The sequence below is a fragment of the Hyperoodon ampullatus genome (assembly GCF_949752795.1).
Source record: "Hyperoodon ampullatus genome assembly, chromosome: 19".
Classification (NCBI taxonomy): Eukaryota; Metazoa; Chordata; class Mammalia; order Artiodactyla; family Ziphiidae; genus Hyperoodon; species Hyperoodon ampullatus.
Window position 1 is genome coordinate 18845887 of NC_136932.1, and position 20882 is coordinate 18866768.

Below are 20882 nucleotides of genomic sequence, written 5' to 3' on the forward strand. Positions count from 1 at the left end.
ATCCATATCCGTTCCACTACCCAGCACACCCCAATACGCGGGAGCCATGATTTAACATCCAACAGAAAACTGTTTCATTTAAAACTGCTTTTTTCAATCACTTTAACCCCCAAATTAAAAAGCCTGCCAGATGTTAATATAAACACCACCTGAGAGACTTGAACTACACTGATGGCTTTGAGATTTAACTGTCCTGCAAGGCATCAGTGAGCCACAGGTTTTAAACGTAATCTCCAAAATCTCCTCCAAATGGAACCCATCAGCCCAAATAATCAGAGACGTAGCTCAGCCAAGTATAATCACATTTTAGAATGTCTATATTGGGATTGGATGCGAGGATTTTACTAAAATTTGAAGTAAAGCTTAAATCTGGTAAAAATTCTATGCAAAGCAAATATAGAATAACACTTCAAAAACACACGTCGTGCAAATTTGCTGAAGAAAATAGTTACGGATGTTAAGCCACTATGTATGCACTTAAGAAAAGCAGAAAAACGAAATAACTTACAAAGCTTTTCTAAACAATTTTAGTCAATTCTGAATTATCAGCAATCATGGGGGAGGGGAGGCCTAAGGGGACAAAAAGTTCTTCCAAAACAACAGAAAATACAAAACGCGTTTTTGTTTAATTTGTAAAGCATTTTATCCCCGCCCCTCCCCCTTTTTTGGCCGCACCTCGCGGCTTGTGGGATCTTAGTTCCCCAACCAGGGATTGAACCTGGGCCCTCGCAGTGAGAGCACAGAGTCCTAACCACTGGACCGCCAGGCAATTCCCTGTGAAGCATTTTAATGTTAACATTTAAGTATCAACGAGTAACAAAATTTTCAAACAAATAATATAGAACACTGAGCATTTTAATTAGAGCTGTTGCTAAATAACCAGATTTTATATTGAGATTCAACTTTGTATGTCTTTGTGTTAAGCACCAGACTGAATCCTTGTTTTTCTCCAAACTTTAAAATTCTGGCCCATGATGCTCAGGTGACAGTGTACCTAAAGTCTTTCTGATTAATTAAGATGCAAGTTCTCTTTCCTTTGATAGTCAGCACATACTAAACATCAGGCAAGATTTGTGATCAAGAACACTTTGACAAAAAGTGCCAAGTAAAAAGTCAAGAAAGGAGTTAATAAGGATCAAAGAACAAATAACTGTTCTTCCTAGTCTTTCTAATAAACTGAAAAATTTGAATGAACCCCAACCAAGATTACAAATAACACAGAATTGAGTGCAGATATAAATGTTACACCAATTAGGATGAATGCACTGTTACAAATGGAATAAATTACCTAAACAGGGAAAACCAACATAAAACACCCATTGATATCTGTGTTAAATAAAATTGTCCACTATCTTTTCCCCCAAATTTCAATTCAAAGGTTAATACAAAATGGTTCAGGTGAAAACGAATTTGATTTTCAAATAGAACTACTGATGGGCTTCCCTGGTGGCGCAGTGGTTGAGAGTCCGCCTGCCGATGCAGGGGATGCGGGTTCGTGCCCCGGTTTGGGAAGATCCCACATGCCGCGGAGCGGCTAGGCCCGTGAGCCATGGCCGCTGAGCCTGCGCGTCCGGAGCCTGTGCTCCTCAATGGGAGAGGCCACAACAGTGAGAGGCCCGCATACTGCAAAAAAAAAAAAAAAAAAAAAAAAAAAGAACTACTGATATCCAACCCAGTTTCCTCAACTGATACTAAAGAAAATAAAAGGGCGGGGGAGGGGGATGAAATTAGGCATGAAATGGAACACTGTTGGTACAGGTCAGAAAGTTTCTGATAAATGGTGCTTTGAGCAGCTCTGGATTTGGGAACAGACTTACTTACCGACTGTTTGCTATTCTCATCCTCCTCTTCTTCATAGCCATCTTCATCACCCCCGAGGCGAGAAAAATCATCCTCTCCATAGGCTTCAGATACCAATCCGCCTTTCTCCTCTTAAACAGAAGAGAAAAATAAAATGAACGAATGGGGAAAAGAATGCAAAAAAAAAAAAAAAAAACCACCTGAGTGATCTGAGTTGCGAGGACTATCTCTGAAGAGAAAAGGAAACCTAAATCTCATGTAAGTGACCTTAGGCCCAGATTCTGCTTTTGGGAAGATCACAGAATTTAGTGTATGAATTCATTAAAAGAACAGGGAAGAAAACCAAGTAATATTAAATTTCGTTTCTAATGCTGCCAATCTGCCTATTATGCCAACTGAAGCCTTCCCTTCTCTGAACTATTATACCATGTTGTTTAAACATCTCTTTTGAACAAACGTATGGACACCAAGGGGGGAAAGTGGCAGGGTGGTGGGGTGGTAGTGGGATGACTTGGGAGATTGGGATTGACATATATACACTAATGTGTATAAAACAGATAACTAATAAGAACGTACTATATAAAAAATAAAATAAAATTCAAAAAAAACCCATCTATTTTTATCTGCGTATGTCTACCTTGTATCATAGGCACCAATGAACTTGTCTTCTCATCAAGACAAGGACTCTGTCATTCTCATTTTTGTGTGTCCTCCCCTAGGAACAGGACCTTAAATGGGGGCACCTGGAGAGGTTCTCAATCATACCTACTTGAGAAACAAAATCTTTTCCTACGTTTAAAACAAAAACAACAAAGCCCCAAAACAAAACAAATGACTGGGAAACCACCAGAGAACTTCCTGACAGGCAGAGACCACACAAAACTGAGAGGAGCTAACCCAGCCCAAGGCCCCCCGACCCCCATCACTTTCCAAATGAGGAAACCAAGGCCCAGATACGTTGGCTAACTTGCTGCCTCTCTACATCTCCATATAGATCTGTTCCCATTTCTTAACATTGTGATTCTTAACCAGAGTAGAGCAACAAAATCACTGATGGGCTTTAACAACTCACAAAATAATGGAATCACCAAGAAGCCTTGAAAAGCTCACAAATGCCCAGGTCCTTCTCCAGATCTACTGAATTAGAGTCCCTCGCAGTGGAGACAGGATGTATGTATTTTTAAAAGTTCCAAGATATGGCTAAAGCATATTATTAATTAAAAGTTTCGCTCTCCCCCACCAAACAAGGCCGGAGAAAATAGGTGGTGGTTCAGTAGCCTTGGACTCTCTCCACCCTCCGTCCATCCTTCTGCCCAGCACGATGCCCAGTAGGGAGAAGGCTTTCAGTAAGTTTCGGAAGAATAATCGAATCAAAAGAAGGAGACGGCCCATTCTTGCTACAGAGCATCTAACGCTCTGTCTATCCCAGGACCCTGAACGCCCTTTGGGGCTCCAGAGCCCGATACTTGGGGCACAATGACCATCTCTTTGCCTCCCGCCTGCTAGGGGAGCAGCATTCCGAGCAGACATCCGATTCTCCCCTTCCAGCTCCCTACTCGGGCCTCACCAGCTGCGCCGCCCGCCGTTTCAACTCCTGCCTCGCCGTCAGACTCGGGCTCTGAATCTTCCGCGTAAACTGCCAAAGACGACAGAACATTCTTCTTCCCCGCCATCTTTTCCCACAGCCCCGGCGTGGCTCACTCCTATGACTCCAAAGAGCCGACTTCCGGGGGGAAAGGCAACTACTTCCGGATCCCAGGAGATCCCGCGCCAGTTTCAGACCGAGAACCAATCAAAACGGCCGTTCCCGCGCCTGGCTCCGCCCCCTCGCGCCAACGCTTGCGCAACGTCATCACTGCGCGACGGACACACGCTTGTGTGGGTTTTACCTGACATTGCATTCCCAGCAGTTTGGCTTTTGAGAGTTTTCTGTGGCGTATGGGGGTCTTCGAGTAGTTCCCGAGCCAGCGGGCAGCAACTGCCCGACAAGAGCCCCTCGCTCCTTGGGGCCCACGGCCGGCTCTGATATCTTGGGGTGAAGAGAGGGAGGCTTCGGCTGGGGAAGGGAGGAAAGAACAGATCTAGGGTTCAGAGGAGGAAAAGGGAAGAGCTCTCCTCTGGGCGCGGGGGTCGTGGCGGGGAGAAGGGGTCGGGGTCCTGGGGGGAAGAATGGTCGTCATGGCTGTGCTTATAGAGCAGAGGGTGGATCTTAGAAAAAAAATTCCATCTTCTCCAAACTATTCTGAAGATATTTGTGTTTTTTCTCGTGATCTGATTTCTAGCTCTGCGCTGTACCGTGGCCTGTGATAGTTGGGTGTTTTTATTTTCACCGAGCATAAAAATGGAGATAATTACCCAGGAATGTATTGCTTGAGGCTGTTCACCTGGAGCTATATTATTTGAAAATAATATAGTTTGAGTGTAATAAAGCAAACTTATAGAAAAAATAAGTAGGCTTTGAAAAGCAGAACAGAGAGTTCTCCTTGCAACCATATGATCATCACCTTTGCCTTAACCTTTGGCCACTGTCGTCAAGATGAGTAGCAACCCTTCCTCTCCTTTTGACCCTGAGCGTCGAGTCCGGAGCACGTTGAAGAAGGTCTTTGGGTTTGATTCTTTTAAGACGCCTTTGCAGGAGAGGGCAACCATGGCTGTAGTGAAAGGTAATGTTGCCAAACTACCTGCATTTATGTTTGTGCTGGCTATACCATAGCGCTGCCACTACAGAAGGAAGAACACCTTCCTTCTGACCCTTCCTTCCTTCCTCCCCACCCTTGGGCCATATTTGGTTTTGAGGCTCTTGTAGATCTGTCACCCAAAACTTGCAGTTTTATTGGCAGAACCACCCAGCTGTTCTGGTTCTGATATTTCATAGCCAGAGCTAAGGTTGTCTTTGGAAACAGCTCATAAATTTCCATTCTCCTTTGTGTGTAGGCAGTGGGGTGGGGGTGGGGGTGGGGTGGGGGCATGGCAGGAATAGCCTAAGCCAGTCACCTTCTAGGTAATTCCTGTGTTGAAGATTGAGTGGTCTGGGTCCCAAATAGGGAAGGAAGGAGTAATATAAAACTGAGATATGTTGACAAATGGTGGTTGTCAAGAGGGGAGCAGCAGTGTCATGTTAATTACATTATAACACTTATAAACAAAACTCTCTAAGTGATGTTTTTTCCATGTTTATACAGATATGCCCACTCATCCAGAAGTATTCAGCTTTCATGGCTGTTCAGTTCAGTCATCCATATCCCAGCAGACTCAGACTTCTTACCCTTGTAGTTGTTATTGCCACTACTGGAAATGGTTTGTGTGCATTGCCAGATCTCCCTGGACCGCTCCCCTTTTCATAGAAAGGATGGGAAGAGAATTGAGGTTATATTGAGACCCTTGCACGTGCCAGACACTCTGCGAGGGGTTTTTCCTACATTCTTGTTTAATTTTCAGCAGCCTTGATGAAGGGGAGAGATTAAAAGGCAGGAAGCATTGAGATGTTGCCTTCTTGTATTTTTGCAGGCGACAAGGATGTCTTTGTGTGCATGCCCACGGGGGCAGGAAAATCCCTCTGCTATCAGCTCCCTGCTCTGTTGGCCAAAGGCATCACCATCGTGATCTCTCCTCTCATTGCTTTGATTCAGGTGAGGCTCAGGGGAATGAAGGTGGCAGCCCAGAAAATTTAGAGGAAGGTTTTTTTTGGGGGATGGTTGGTTAATAGCTGGAAATTTTACTTCTCCTTTCTTTGGTCTTTTTAAAAAAAATAATTTGTTAATTAATTTATTTTATTTTTGGCTGTGTTGCATCTTCGTTGCTGCACGTGGGCTTTCTCTAGTTGTAGCAAGTGAAGGCTACTCTTTGTTGTGGTGCTTGGACTCTAGGTGCACGGGCTTCAGTAGTTGTGGCACACGGGCTCAGTAGTTGTGGCTTGTGGCCTCTAGCGCACGGGCTCACTAGTTGTGGTACACTGGCTTAGTTGCTCCGCAGCATGTGGGATCTTCCCTGACCAGGGATCAAACCTGTGTCCCCTACATTTGCAGGTGGATTTTTAACCGCTGCACCACCAGGGAAGTCCACCTTTCTTTGGTCTTTTGCCTCTTATTTTTCTTTGATTTGCCTATATCCCTCTCTGTATTGGGTTTCTGAATCACCCAAATGTGGGGTTCTCCACTAGTACATATCACTCTGGTGGGTTATGAATGAGTCTTCTGTGTTTTGATGGCCTGAGGTCTCTCACCCTCCTTTGTAACTTTTTGCCTGGAGGAATATGGAACTGTATGTGTATGCACATACACACTCACTCTCATGTGTACACATGTGCACTCTTGATGTTATAGAAGATGCAGGTGGATAGAGAGGTATAAATCGATGTAGGAGAATCCCTGGTATATACTGCTTTATTCTGGCGAGAGCACAGCCATGAGAGAAAAAAAGGTGAGAAACTTATTGGGATGTTGTTAACATCTGTTCTGTGCTTCTGACTATATTTAAGGCCTGCAGATGGACTGATAGAATCAGAAATGAGGAAGTGTGGCCATGTGGTTAAGAGCCATCCACCATGAAGAAAAGGAGAGAGAGAGAGAGGACTAGAGAACAACAATAACAATGCTTAGTGAGTGTGTGCTAGTCTCAGGCTTTGTGCTAAGTGTTTAGGGGCATTAATGTACCTTCCAAGTGTAAAATTTCATTTAATTCTTAAAACAATCCTATTAGGTAGTTTTACTCTTTTTATAGCAAAATGAAAGAATGAGAGTGAGAAAATTGAAAGGTTAAGAACCAGCTGAAGAGCATGTGGTAATTGAGCCGGGATTAAATCCAAGTCTATCTGGCTCCACACATCAACCACTTCACCTCCTGTACTTTTTATGCGAAGAGAAGACACGTTAGAGGGTGAGAGAAGGATGTTTTATGGCTGTGAAGTACCCCAGGGAGTCACAGCAACGTTTACCACTGAGGCCTGAGGGCCACCTATAGTCCCCTCTCCCGCTTCTACCCTCAGGACCAAGTGGACCACTTGCTGGCCCTGAAGGTCCAAGTGAGTTCCCTGAACTCAAAGCTCTCGGCACAGCAGAAGAAGGAGCTGCTCTCCGACCTGGAGAAGGAAAAGCCCTGGACCAAGCTTCTGTACATCACGCCAGAGATGGCAGCTTCTGCCTCCTTCCAGCCCGCCCTAAACTCTTTGGCATCTCGCCACCTGCTCTCTTACCTCGTGGTGGATGAAGCTCATTGTGTTTCCCAGTGGGGGCACGACTTCCGTCCTGACTACTTGCGTCTGGGAGCCCTGCGCCCCCGCCTGGCCCACGCCCCCTGTGTGGCTCTCACTGCCACAGCCACCCCGCAGGTCCGAGAGGATGTGTTTGCTGCCCTGCAGCTGAAGCAGCCAGTTGCTACCTTCAAGACTCCCTGCTTCCGGGCTAACCTCTTCTATGATGTGCAGTTCAAGGAACTGCTTCCTGATCCCTACGGGAACCTGAGGGACTTCTGCCTTAAGGCTCTCGGACAGAAGGCTGATAAAGGGGTGAGGGCATTGAGGTTGGGGGGCCGAGGTACATCAGGGGCGGCGGGCTGCTGTGTGCGGCATAGAGAAGGATTCTCATTTCCAAGATCTTTGCTTTTCTAGCTTCCTCAGCCAGGACTAGCCATCGCTTCTTAAAACTCATGCACAGAGTTGTCCTTTTGGTTTCCTGGCCTTGTCCCCCTTACTGGGGTTCCCATGTCCCGGAGTCCTCCTGTGGGGGGCCTTTGCAGACCTATCCGAGGTTTGTAGGGAGGAGGCAGGGGTTAGAAAAGTTGGGTTTTGAGCTGCTTTGCTCCCGCCTTGTTAGAAAGTAGCAGGGCTGTGCTAGGTGGTCTGCCTCAGAGGAGACCGTGAGCCTGATGAGAGAGAGTTAGAGCTGCTTTTAAAGCAGGGACTTCCCCGGTGGACCAGTGGTTGGGACCTGGCTCTTTCACTGCTGGGGCATGAGTTCAGTCCCTGGTCAGAGAACTAAGGTCGCACAAGCCGCGTGATGCGGCCAATAAATAAATAAATAAAACGAGCAGGCTGCAGTGCGATCTTCCCAATGCTTATTTTCTTCCCGTGCCTCCCCTTTCAGTTGTTTTCCGGCTGCGGCATTGTCTACTGCAGGACCAGGGAGGCCTGTGAACAGCTGGCCATAGAGCTCAGTTACAGGGGCGTGAATGCCAAGGCGTACCATGCAGGTAAGGGGCACCTGGGCCACGTGGCCCTCCTTACTCTCAGAAGCCTCTTAGCCGGTCTTTTGTTCCTTAAGAATCCTGGATAATCAGGTGGTCCACCATCTTTTTCCAGATACCCAGGCAGAGCTAAAGTGATTCACTTAAATTCACAGAAAGGAGTCTAGACCCAAATGAGATCTAAAAGGAGAATTGTGACTCCTGAATTCTTGTTGTCACCCTGTGCCCACCCAGCAGCAGATGATGAGTTGTTTTAGCCCAGGTATTGGTGTCCTGGAAAGAGCACAGGCTCTGGAGGCCAATGGACTTGGGTTTGAATCCTGGCTGTCACATTTATGGAGTGCTCAGTGCCACACACAGGCCTGGGTCTCTATGTTTACTGGCTCAGACTTGGTGGGTTAAGTGCCTGGCCTGAGGTCATACAGCTGGTAAGTGATGGATTCAGGGTGTGTGTACTGTGCCCAGCACGGCATCAGACCCAAGGTAGACCTCAGGGGAAACCCAAGGGAACTGCAAGTTCCCTTCTTCACCTTCCCCTCTTTTCTAGGGCTGAAGGCTCCTGAAAGAACGCTGGTGCAGAACGAGTGGATGGAGGAGAAGGTCCCTGTAATTGTTGCAACTATTAGTTTTGGAATGGGAGTGGACAAAGCCAATGTCAGGTGAGCCCTGGTTCTTGTCTGACTTTGCCAGTTGGGGCCTGGCTCCGGGGCAGTGGGCCTCCTGGTGCTCTGGGGAGCCAGGTCTGTGTGTCCTTCTAGGGGCAGAGGGGAAGGAGGCCCCAGGATAGAGTCCCTGGTACATAGTCCAAACGCTGACAGGTTCTGTGCACAGTTCCTCTGCTCCCTGGTGATGGCACAGCATGGTTCTTCCATCCCCCAGAAGAAGGGGCAGCATGCAGACCATCAGGCTCACCCTTTAACACAGCCCCGCCCACTCCCACCTTAGCATCTGGAGCCTGTGAGGGGGTGGAATGAACTATCTTAAAACTGCTCCCTGTGCAAAACCAAAGGCAAAGGTCTCGTTACCGTCACTCCTTGTTACTGTTTACTGGAGTCCAGAAGAGATGGGTACATCCCAGCCTCCTAGCCCCACACTGGCCTCTGTTGGGAAGTCTTTTACCTCCAGGCATGCTTGACCTTCCGGAGACATTTTGGGCTGCAGCCTGAAGCCCTTTGCTCTGATTAACACCCAACAGTAATGCCTTGTGTGATTTACATAGCACTTTTGCATACGTGGTCTTGTTAAGCCTCATAGTGACCCTGAGTTGGTCAGGGTAGGAATTAGACCGTGAACTATACTTGAGACAACGTGGACTTTGGAATCAGAGTTTGAATCCTGGGTCAGCTGTGTCTTATTACGGATCAACTTTGGAGTCAGACACCCCTAGGCTCAAATCCTAGCTCTGCCGTCCCGTTGTACAAATTTACCTCTCTGAATCCTAAGTTCATTGTCTATAAAATGAGGCTACCTCACAAGATGGTGACTGTAATTTTTTTTTTTTTTTTTTTTTTTTGCGGTACGTGGGCCTCTCACTGTTGTGGCCTCTCCTATTGCGGAGCACAGGCTCCGGATGCGCAGGCTCAGCGGCCATGGCTCACGGGCCCAGCCGCTCCGCGGCATGTGGGATCTTCCCGGACCGGGGCACAAACCCGTGTCCCCTGCATCGGCAGGTGGACTCTCAACCACTGCGCCACCAGGGAAGCCCCACTGTAATGATTTAACAAGACAAATATATACACTGGCTCATAGTAGGTACTTCATAAGTATTGTCCTCTTCCCTCTTCAAAGATGTTATAAAGGACTTACCCAGCTCATAAGTGTCCTAATCTTGTTTCTTTAAGTCCGCTATTTTTTTCATGAGCTGCTCCATGGTGAGAAGGCCTGCTGAAGGACTGCAGGGTCCTAGCCATGCTTACTCGGGGGGCCTATCTCTGCCTCTCTGCCTGCCAGCCTCCCACTCCTGGTCCCTGTGGAGACCCCTGCTCCGCTGACTGGGAGACACTTCTCCCCTCAGCTTTTCTGCCACATCTCATGCTGCTTGTCCCTTGGATCCTACAGGTTTGTCGCCCACTGGAATATTGCCAAGTCTATGGCTGGGTACTACCAGGAGTCTGGCCGCGCGGGCAGAGATGGAAAGCCTTCCTGGTGCCGTCTGTATTACTCTAGGAATGACCGGGACCAAGTCAGCTTCCTGATCAGGAAGGAAGTAGCAAAACTCCAGGTAAGTCCTGGGCAGTAGGAGCCCTTCTTGTCTGAACCCACCGCTCTGCAATTTCCGAACCCAGATGGAGCTTCTGTAATCTGGAGGGGTGCTTCTGAGGCTAGAGGTACAGCAAGGCGGGGAATGGGGTGTTGGTGGATAGCTTATAACTAGGTTAGACTCTTCTCTTTATACTTAATTGATCTTGGTACAGTCTGTTGTGTGTGTATTATTTTACATAGTCAAGATCAATCCTGCCTTGTTTTAAATTAGCATTGTTACATAAGCATTTTCCTATATTGTTATAAGTTCTTTGATTTTAGCCTTTTATTTTTTATTTTTTAAACTGGTTGCATATTCTTTGTAGAGAACCTAGACACAGACTCAGGAATATAAGGGAACTTGGTGTATGATAGGTGGCATTATAAATCAACAGGAAGGGCTTTCCTGGTGGTGCAGTGGTTGAGAGTCCGCCTGCCAATGCAGGGGACATGGGTTCGTGCCCCAGTCCGGGAAGATCCCACATGGGCTGGGCCCGTGAGCCATGGCCGCTGAGCCTGCGCGTCCGGAGCCTGTGCTCCACAACGGGAGAGGCCACAGCAGTGAGAGGCCCGCGTACCGCAAAAAAAAAAAAAAAAAAAAAAAAAGAATCCACCTGCCAATGCAGGGGACACGGGTTCAAGCCCTGGTCCGGGAAGATCCCACATGCCGCAGAGCGACTAAGCCCACGTGCCACAACTACTGAGCCCGTGTGCCACAACTACTGAAGCCCATGTGCCTGGAGCCTGTGCTCTGCAACAAGAGAAGCCACCGCAATGAAAAGCCTGTGCACTGCAATGAAGGGTAGGCCCCACTCACTGCAACTTGAGAAAGCCTGTGCACAGCAATGAAGACCCAATGCAGCGAAAAAAGATTTTTTTTAAATAAAAAATAAATTAAAAAGAGATGATCCTGAAAGCTTCCAGAGAGGTGTTACATGGAGGACGGGGAGTCCAAAGAGCGCCAGTTTTCACCATTGTAATACTGGAAACGAGAAACAGTGCTTCCAAATGCTAAATAAACCATCCAATCTAGAATTTCCTACCCAGCCAGTGTGAAAGTAGGATAAAGACATTTTCAGACAGACGATTTCAAGAAACTTTCTCCTTTGGAGAAGCTACTAAAGGATGTTCTCCACTGCAGAGGCAGTCAACTAGGAAAGGAAGATGGAGACCTGACCCAGGAGCGAGGCAAAGGGAGTGTCCTAGGACGAGAGTGAAGGGTAGTCTCAGCTGTGCACCAGGCCTGGAGAGCAGAGGCCCAGGTCTAACACGGGGACAGAAGGCACCAGGAAGGACGTTCCCAAAGATAAAAGTGGACCTTGCCATCATTGGCCCCCCCTTCCCGAAATGAATTTTTCATTACATCAGAACATTTGGGGGGGTATTCGTGATGCACTGAAATCTAAGGAAATGAAGAAACAGGTCAGCTGTTAATTTCAGGAGAAACAACATTGTCGAAGGATATGTGATCATGGGAAATAGTAAAAATATAATCACGCAGTTAGCTCTGAAGAATCACCTTAAGGGAAATTGTGATGTAATAAGAAATCGTGATATAAATGTATTGGGAGAATGGAAGTAGAGGAAGTATGTGTATTTGTGTGTTCGGGAGATGGGAACCATTCAACTTCCAGAAGCAGAAAGAATAGAGAATGTCTTGGGTATTAGTGTCTGCTATATTTTCTTGGCTCTTCTGTATTTTAAATTTTTTCACAATTTTTTTTAAAGATTTTTTTTTGATGTGGACCATTTTTAAAGTCTTTATTGAATTTGTTACACTATTGCTTCTGTTTTACGTTTTGCTGTTTTGGTTGCGAGGCATGTGGGATCTTAGCTCCCCGCCCAGGGATCGAACATGCAACCCCTGCATTGGAAGGCAAAGTCTTAACCACTGGACCGCCAGGGAAGTCCCTTTACAATTTTTAAAAAGGAAAATTTAACCAATAGCCATGTACCAAAAGGCAAATAATGTATAATCCCAACACTCAGAAGTAATGACTGTCAACATTTAGTGTATGTCCTTCCACACATACAGAGGTTAGTATGTTCCTTCACACACTCGTGTATGTGTTTAACTCCTATTAAATTAGGTCATATTATACGGTGATTCCCAAATGCCATTCCCCGGGCCCTTTGCATGAGGATCACCTGAGCAGCTTTTTGAAAATACAAACTCCCTGGAGCTCCAGGTTCAAAAAGTTCAATTCAGTAGTCTTGCTGAATTGGGCCTCAGGTCTTTTAAAGTTACCCAGGTGATTCCGATGCATGGTCAGGTGTGGGGACTCTGTTTTGTGAATGGCTTTATTAGTTTCATTTGATATTTTTCTCTCTCACCATTTGTTGGGCAACAGGGTAGTCCAACTATGTAAGACTTTTACTGAATGGTCGTTTCTTGTCTCCAGGAAAAGAGAGGGAAAAAGGCATCCGATAAAGCTGCTGTCTTGGCCTTTGATGCCCTGGTGGCCTTCTGTGAAGAATTGGGGTGAGTGACTTTCTTGTGTGTGGAAACAAGTGTTAGTGAGATCTTTTCCTCTCCCAGCACCGCTAGTTAACCAGCTAACATAGGACAGTTCTTGGGCCACCAAGGGACCCCTGCCTGCTGAAAGCCATCGTGTGGGAATATTTCCTGTGGGAGCATGGAAGTTGGTACCCTCCCACCTTTCTGTGGAAGGCCCCAGAAACTCTGGCACTGTGAGAATTCGCTGAGCATTTTGGGTGGTCATCCACCCATCCCACTCCACCCACTTCTGGAGTGGCTGGCACCCTGGGTGACTCAGTTCCAAGAGATGTGACCAGTTCTGAGCCATTGGCATTGTGGTCATCACGTGCCACTGAGCTGTACCACTGGCTTCACTTCTGGAGTAGTCACTCTCATCCCAGACCCAAACAGAGACGTGTGGCCCAGTTTATGTCTTGGGAGGGCAGGGGCGGTAATGTGCTTGGAGAGAAATCAACTTTTCTAACATAACGCCAGCCTGCCTACTTGGAACCCACTTATCTATTTGATCTGCATCTGCTGGCGGTGGGGGCCATGAAAGAGCCTGATAGCTGCTCAGCGACAGGCAGATTGTGGCAGGGAGAGCCCTGGGCACGAGCAGCTGTGGGCGCACTGTGTGAGGGACATCCAGAGCATTCTGGACAAGCTGGGAGCACTTGCATTTGTGTAGCCCTTTGCTCGAAAAACCTCTTTGATTCCTCTGCTCTCACTGGTCAGATCTCGTTGGACAACCCTGTAAGGTAGATGAGGCAGAATTGATTGCTTCAGACTTAAGAGATGAACAGACCAGTGTCCAGAGAGGTCGTGGTTGGGAGTTCCCTGGCGGTCCAGTGGTTAGGACTCAGTGCTTTCACTGCCGAGGGCCGGGGTTCAATCCCTAGTCGGGGAACTAAGATCCCTCATGGATGCCACTAATCCCCCATTTCCCAATTTTCAGTGATATGCACATTTTCATACACACATGCCATCTTGGTTTTTGCAAGACTGGATTATTAAAGCATGGAGTTGATTAGGTGCATGGTACTGGTGGTGCCCACCAGATGTTTGGGACTTTCTTCTGGAAACCAGAGAGACACTTATTTGGGCCATGTGTTCTGATTCCCACCCCCTCCTATTCACCAAGTCTGTGACTCCTAGGCTGAAGCTATTTCCTTCTCCAAGCTGCCATGTCTCATTTGGCCTCTGTGGCAAGACCACGCCCAGCAGAGTTGGTTGGCACCCTTGCCCACAGCTATTGCAACCAGAGCCCTTTTCAGGCACTAACATAGTGAGTTGCTAAATTAGGCCTTCTTTGGTTCCTTGAGTAAAGCGCTTGTCATGAAAGGGCTCAGTGTCCTTGCTAGTTGTCAGAGTCCCCTCTGCTGGAAGTCACCCTGGCTGGACTCTTGTTTGGGGTGAGTATGAGGCTCTGTGGAGCTGTCTGGAAGCTTAGCTCTGCCGTATCCCTCTGGGCTGCAGCAACTCTCCAGGCAAGAGGACAGGTCCTCCCAGGGCCCTCTGCTTTCTGTCTCATACCAGAGAGCTGGGGCCTGTTAGAGTGTCAGGGGTCCGGGCATCAGTGGGCCTCCTGTTGCCCCGTGTGCAGCCTCATCTCTTCTATCTCATTTGCTACACATGAGGGTGTCAGATTCCAGGACTTCCAGGCCCTGGGACGGAGTGAACATGGCTGGTGTGGCTGGATTTGAAATTGCTCTTTTGAGTAAAAAGGAATGTTTCTTCATTGCATGAATGGTATGTAACACGAAGGCAAAGCCCCTTCCTCACTAGATACTTGCCCTTTTTCTAAGAATAGCCTGGTTTGAGGTTGACATTGAAGCAGCTGTTTGCAAAGGGAGGGCACTTGGCAGTGAGGGACAGCCCTGCTTGGTGGCTTTGGCAGAGGCGGAGACATTTCTACAAGGGCTGCGTTGTAGGGTCTGGGGTGCATGGGGGCTGGGGGACCCTGTGAGGGATAGCTGGGCATCTCTGGGATCAAGAGAAAAGACACTTGGGTCACATGAATGAGGCCAGCGTGGGGCGTCCAGATGGCTTCCTCTCTTCTTTGCGTGCAGCTACTTTCTCCGAGCGTGGCCATGAAATGCGTTTGATTATTTATGACAGGGCCAAATTTACCTTTGCGTGTAAAAAGGAACAGTAATGAGGTTCAAAGCAACCTTCCTCCAGCCTAGAGGCCTCTGGACCCTGAGATGGGAAAAACAGCTTTGGTTTAGGCCTAGATTGTACTGGGCTCTGTCAACTCCTGGGGTCTCCAGGCTGGGGGAGCCAACGGCCCAGCATCCCTCTGTTTATCCATTCATTTGCTCATTTGTTCATTCATTCATTTATTCAACCAGAAAATATTGATTGATACTGACTCTGTGCGAGGGCACATCAGAAAAGGGGGTACAATGGGGAACAGAAAGAGACCCAGCCCCTGTTTTTTGTTGCTTGGACCAGTGGGGAAGACAGGCACTTATCAGATAATCACATGAAAAATGTAAAATTCCAGACTGTTAAAGGGCTTTGGAGAAAAGGTACATGGTGTTTTGAGAGTATATAACAGTGGCCCCCTTCTTGGCCCACAGAAAGTCAGGTCACGACTCTTCACGCTGGTTGACCCTATCGAGTGGGGGGAGTAAACCAAACACAATAGCAAACAAGATGAGAAACAGGACCGTAATGATGAACAAGCAGATCACTACCAGGCCCGCCTGGTCCAAGGGGTTCTGCCAGAACTCATCCTTCCAGGTGCGTTTTGTTAGTAGTCTGTCCATGTGAACCTGGAAAAGTGGGGACAGAGGCCCTGAGTGCAGGGGCTTCTCCAAGGCCCTGTCCCAGGTGCTATTCCCTGCCCCCAACTTCACCCTCTGGTGCGACCTCACAGAACGGCGACCACCTCTGTAGCTAGTGGGCATTGAAGGGATGGTGGGTCATTGGGCTTGATGCCTCCAGCAAGCAACAAATGGGCTTTCTTCCTCCGTAGAAGCAAAAGCAGGGACTGGCACCAAGAGCGGGGGGGGGTCCCTTGAGTTCTTCCTGGAGGCTGCCTCTGGCTTCTCCAGTCCTTTCCTGAACAGCCCTGCTGTGAGCAGGACTTTCTCTCCCATCCCTGAGAACTGCTCAGCCAGAATCTAAAAAGCAGTGCTATAGACCCTTCCTGCGTTTCCTGCCTCGGTTGCCAAACATTTGGGAAGCATTTTGAGAGGTCAGCACAGGAGCGCAGGAGTGGATGGTCTCAAGCTGAGCCCTCTGTAGGCTTCCTTAGAGGCAGGTAAAAACAGAAGGACTAACTAATCTTGAGACACAGCTGAGATGGGCAGACTGTGAGTCTGTAGCCAGTTGAAGGGAGTAAAGGCGGAGAAGGAAGGCTCCATTACCTGGGTCTGCTGTTTATACTCCTGTGTCCTAAGAGAGGGCAGGCGGATCAGGGTAATCCTTCAGGCCCCACGCTTTGGGGGGCCTGAGCCGAAGAAGCCGCCAGGTGACCAGAGCTGCACTGTGACTCAGAGAAGCAACTCTTGGGAGGAAAAGGTGGCTGCATTGCTGACTGCCCCTGACCAGACCTGCTTGCTGTCACCAGAGCAAACAAAGGTGGGCTAGGACCCATTGCCTAGCAACCGCGTTCTCTTTCAGTCTTTCACACTTACCCCCTCCGCCGTGTTCTGCCCTCTTGTGATGCTGTTTTGGGGGGCTGCTCAGGGCGCGTGGGTTGAGGTGTCCTGGCTGAGAGAGGGCAGACTTGGGGTGGGTGGGGGAAGAGACTGGATCCGGGGTCCTCGCCCCAGGCCTCCCATCCACCTCACCTGTGGCTGGGTCCCGCCCCTCCTCTCAACCCGGATGACCCGTCTACTGGAAGGACCTGCCCAGAGCTCGGGAGGCCCCAGGGCTGGGGCTGCCACGCATGGCCTCTCACTTCCTGTGGCGCCGGGTCAATGATTAACCACAGCTCCAGCGGGCACCTCCTGGAACCAGCATGTGGGTGTTTATCACCATTGAGGCCCTGGGTTCCTGTGGAGGCCCAGCTTCCCCCTTGGTGTCTTTGTGTGCCGCTTAGGCCCAGCCGCAGCTGCTTCGTGTGGGTTCCCACCCCCTGGTGTGATGGGGCAGCTGGGAAGCAGGAGTGGGGCCTGTGTCCCTGCTCGTGGAACCTGGTGGCTGCCATTCCCTCCTTGAAAGAGTCGAGTGCCCACGGTGGCCAAGAACTGCGCCAGGTGCTGCGTGTCCAGTCGTGAGCGAGAGAGGCAGGCCCTGCCCTCCCAGGGGTTACATTATAGGGTACCGTTCCTCAACCCTGCCTGTTACCAATCATCCGGGAGCTTTTCTGAACGCCGGTGCCCAGGCCCCACCTGGTAGCACAGAGATCAGCCTCTGGGCGTGTCAGAGCCCTGTGCTTGGTAAAGCTTGTCGGGTGATTCTCCTTTTTTTTTTTTTTAATTTAGTGTTTTCTTTTTTTTTTTATTTATTATTTTAATTTTTGGCTGCGTTGGGTCTTTGTTGCTGCGCGCGGGCTTTCTCTAGTTGCGGCGAGTGGGAGCTACACTTTGTTGCTGTGCGCGGCCTTCTCATTGCGGTGGCTTGTCGTTGTGGAGCGCGGGCTTTAGGCACGCAGGCTTCAGCAGTTGTGATAGGCAGGCTTAGTAGTTGTGGCTCGCAGGCTCTAGAGCTCAGGCTCAGTAGTTGTGGTGCATGGGCTTAGTTGCTCCATGGCATGTGGGATCTTCCCGGACCAGGGCTCAAATGTGTGTCCCCTGCATTGGCAGGTGGATTCTTAACCACTGCGACACCAGGGAAGCCATCATCATGTGATTCTGACCTGCAGCCGGGGCTGGAGGAGATGGTGGGCAAGTTCCTTGAAGTCCTTCTTAACTATCCTGGCTTAATTGACCTTGGCTTACCTGCCGCTTCGCATTTCCTTCTGTAAAACACTCTGACTAATGCCCTTGGCCTGCTGAATGCTCAGAGCCAGCAGGCTGGTCTCAGCACACCCTCGGACTTCCGCTCCATTAGCTTAGTTGGATGCTTATTAAGCGTCAGCTGCTTGTTCCCAAACCTGTTTTGTGGCATTTGTACTTGTAATTACATAATTGCACTTACCATTACATAAAAATGACGTAGTGATAATAGCTGAAACCCCAGTTTTACAACTGGGGAACAGGCACAGAGAGGTTAAGTAACTTACCCAAGGTCACACAGCTAAGAAGTTACTGCTTTGGGGTTTGGACCCAGCTGTTCCTGTCAAAAATAGATGTGGACAAGACAACTGTAAACATTTCCTAAAAATGCAGAAGTATTTCACACTCAGGTTTCCTTGCAGATGTCTTCAAGTTCTTATTCCGCCTTAAAGAAATCAAAATTAGCAAATAGACAATTCAGGAACTCTGGTCAGCAAACCCACACTTGGAGAAAAGACCTCGGCCCTGCATCAAAAAGGTTGACCAAGGAATGTGCATCTGTATGTTTCCATTTCAAATGAGAGGTGTAGAGAACGTATGTCTCGGGTACACAAACGTTGCTTTAATTGACTTTTTCAATTAACTGCTGGCCCTGATCGGAAAATCCTTCTGAAATGACCACCACGAAGGGAATGATGTGATGGGAAGAGGTAGAGAATGCTGTTGGTGCCCATGGCATAGCCTGGCCTGGGGCCTGAGAGGACTCCCCCAGGAGGAGCGATGTTGAAGTTGAGATGGGAAGCCGACGTAGGAGTTAGAATGAGGAGACAGTGTTCCAGGGTAGGCAGCCGGTTGGTTCCCAAGGAGAGCGAGGAGACTTTTCCTAAGGACAAAATTAATTTGTCTTCAGTTTTTTTTTTTTAAACTTTTATTTTTTAAATTATTATCTTGTTATTGCCGTGCGGCTTGAGGGATCTCAGTTCCCTGACCAGGGATTGAACCCGGGCCACAGCAGTGGAAGCCCAGAATCCCAACCACTAGGCCACCAGGGAACACCCTGTCCTCAGTTTTTTATGGTCTGCAATTTGTTACTACCCACAGGCAAATATGTCGTCTTGAAGATTGTTATCTGTAGATTGCTTTCAATGTTAATGTTCGGGAAAACAAGAGAAAACTGTTTTGTCTGCTCTGCCAAGTTTTGCTAATAAGATTCTTGCACTGGTGGCTTTACTGTAGTTTCTAATAAGGCGTAACATATGGACAGTAAACTGCACAGATCTGAAGTGTAGAGTGAAACCCTTGTGAGGGACCGAGAGACCACAGTCGTGGTCAGTGGTGGAGCAGAGGCCACGGGCGGGGAAGGCATGAAGAGGCCGGGGAGATCGGCGCCGAGACCGGCTGGGACGCTGCGGCAGTGACCGCAGGCAGGCGCTGCTGGCAGCTTGGTCCAGGGTGGCATGGCGGTGGGAACAGAGAGGTGTGGCAGCCAGAGTCAGCCAGATGTTCTCTGGGGCTCAGACGGCCTGATGGCCACCCCTTCCATGGTCACCACCTGCCTTGCTGTACCTCTTTATTCTTTGCCATGATGGGGGAATTGCTGCCTCCTCTCCATGCCCATCTTCCCCAGAGGACCAGCCAGAGTACATCAGGCTGCTCTTGTGCTGGAGCAGATCTGGTTGGTTGAGCCGAGTGGGATTGGAGCCTGCCTGGGACCTGGCATGACAGCTTCAGGGGAGCCACTGGTGGCAGGGCTCAGCGTGCCCCCGTAAGCTCTCCAAGGGGAGGGACAGAATCTTATTTGGAGTCAGCAGTTAAGTACTGCCTGGCCTGGAGGAGGAGAACGTGAATGAACCTCCTGTCAACCTGTTGGTGCCCAGGTCTGCCGACTTCTTGGCAGCCGAACCAGGGAGCCTGAATCTTTTCTAGAAAAGAGGCTCAGCCTCACCCACACTGAGGAAGGATGTTCTTGATGCTGATGTAACTCACTTAAGGAAAAGTCACACGAGGATCAGGCTGCTGCACCGTTGGAGCATCTCCTGAACTGAGGGCTTCCTGGGGACCCTCCAGCTGTTGGTGCTGGGCCTGGAAAGGGCGGGGCTTCACATCCTCCCACCCTCCCTCTGTTTTTCTTCTGGGGGGGAGACATAGCTGGGCCCCACCTCAGCTCTTAACTCTTAGGGCACACCCACTTATAGGGAGGTTACTTTGAGAAGAGTTTGGGGTGCGGCTGTTTGGGATCTAGGGTTGGTATTGTAGGTGGTGGATAATGGAATGAGAGCCTTATCAATACTACAGCTGGAGGCCTGGGACCCGAGTGTGGTGAGCAGGGGCTCTGGAGCCAGGTGGGGGGTGCCCAGAGGCTGGCTCTGCCACTTTTCAGCTGGTCAAATTTAGGGAAGTTACCTATTTCCTCATCTTTAAAATGGGGATAATAATGGTACATTTGGCATTGAGGTTGTCGTGATGACTAAATGAATTTATCTGCATCAAAATGCTAAGACACTGCCTGAGCGGGGATGAGTCCTCAGTGAATTTTAACTATCTTTATCCTCACCATTGTTGCAAGTATTATTATGGTTATTATTTTTCCGAGTCCCATTCTTTTTTTTTTTTTTGCGGTACGTAGGCCTCTCACTGCCGTGGCCTCTCCCATTGCGGAGCACAGGCTCCGGACGCGCAGGCTCAGCAGCCATGGCTCACAGGCCCAGCCGCTCCACGGCATGTGGGATCCTCCCGGACCGGGGCACGAACCCGTGTCCCCTGCATCGGCAGGCGGACTCTCAACCACTGCGCCGCCAGGGAAGCCCCCAAGTCCCATTCTTTTGTGGTGTGGTGGGGGTGGTAGAGAGTACAGACAGATTCTTGAATTTCTTTTATTTTCTATGGAAGCACTCCTCTCTGGGTCTTCAACCCAAACCAAACCGGTCAGAGAAGTTCCTGGACACCAGGAAGTGAAACCAACCAGAGAGAGAGCTTCTCCTGCCTGCCTGTCAGCTGGAGATGGTGGGGCCGCAGGGGAGTGGCAGGGGTTGGCATCCCCTCTCCAATCCCTGTTTTCTGAGTAGATGGAGCTTTGCCTCAAGGCAGGCAGAGCATGGGCTGCATAGGCCAAGATGACAGAGGCGTATAAAAAACGCAGACTTCTTTATGGCCCCGGCGGACCAGGGTTGTGTGTGTGTGCGTCGGGGTTGGGGGGGGCGGGTACCACGTGAGCCTCTGCCTCCCCTGCCCTCGTTCCTGGCTTTGTAGCTCTACCTGGAAAGTTCTGTGGGAGAGAAAGTAAACTGAAGGGA

General features: G+C 49.1%; 2 protein-coding genes across 3 annotated transcripts in view; one reads left to right on the forward strand and one right to left on the reverse strand.

Moving 5' to 3' along the window:
• The window catches only part of SAP30BP (SAP30 binding protein), a gene marked incomplete at its 5' end in the record, with an annotated part of 34425 nt that extends 30952 nt beyond the window's left edge, over positions 1 to 3473 (reverse strand). For both annotated transcript variants that reach the window (XM_079725744.1, XM_079725743.1), the window contains 2 exons: positions 1822 to 1931; positions 3368 to 3473. In XM_079725744.1, coding sequence (XP_079581870.1) covers positions 1822 to 1931; positions 3368 to 3473 — 216 coding nt within the window. The remainder of the gene's footprint in view (positions 1 to 1821; positions 1932 to 3367) is intronic.
• An 834-nt stretch (positions 3474 to 4307) lies between these two features.
• The window catches only part of RECQL5 (RecQ like helicase 5), a 31182-nt gene continuing 14607 nt past the window's right edge, over positions 4308 to 20882 (forward strand). Inside the window, exons 1-7 of the mRNA XM_079724953.1 lie at positions 4308 to 4463; positions 5308 to 5429; positions 6785 to 7303; positions 7881 to 7986; positions 8528 to 8639; positions 10039 to 10201; positions 12624 to 12703. Of these exons, the coding sequence (XP_079581079.1) occupies positions 4337 to 4463; positions 5308 to 5429; positions 6785 to 7303; positions 7881 to 7986; positions 8528 to 8639; positions 10039 to 10201; positions 12624 to 12703 (1229 nt within the window). The 5' untranslated portion in view covers positions 4308 to 4336. The remainder of the gene's footprint in view (positions 4464 to 5307; positions 5430 to 6784; positions 7304 to 7880; positions 7987 to 8527; positions 8640 to 10038; positions 10202 to 12623; positions 12704 to 20882) is intronic.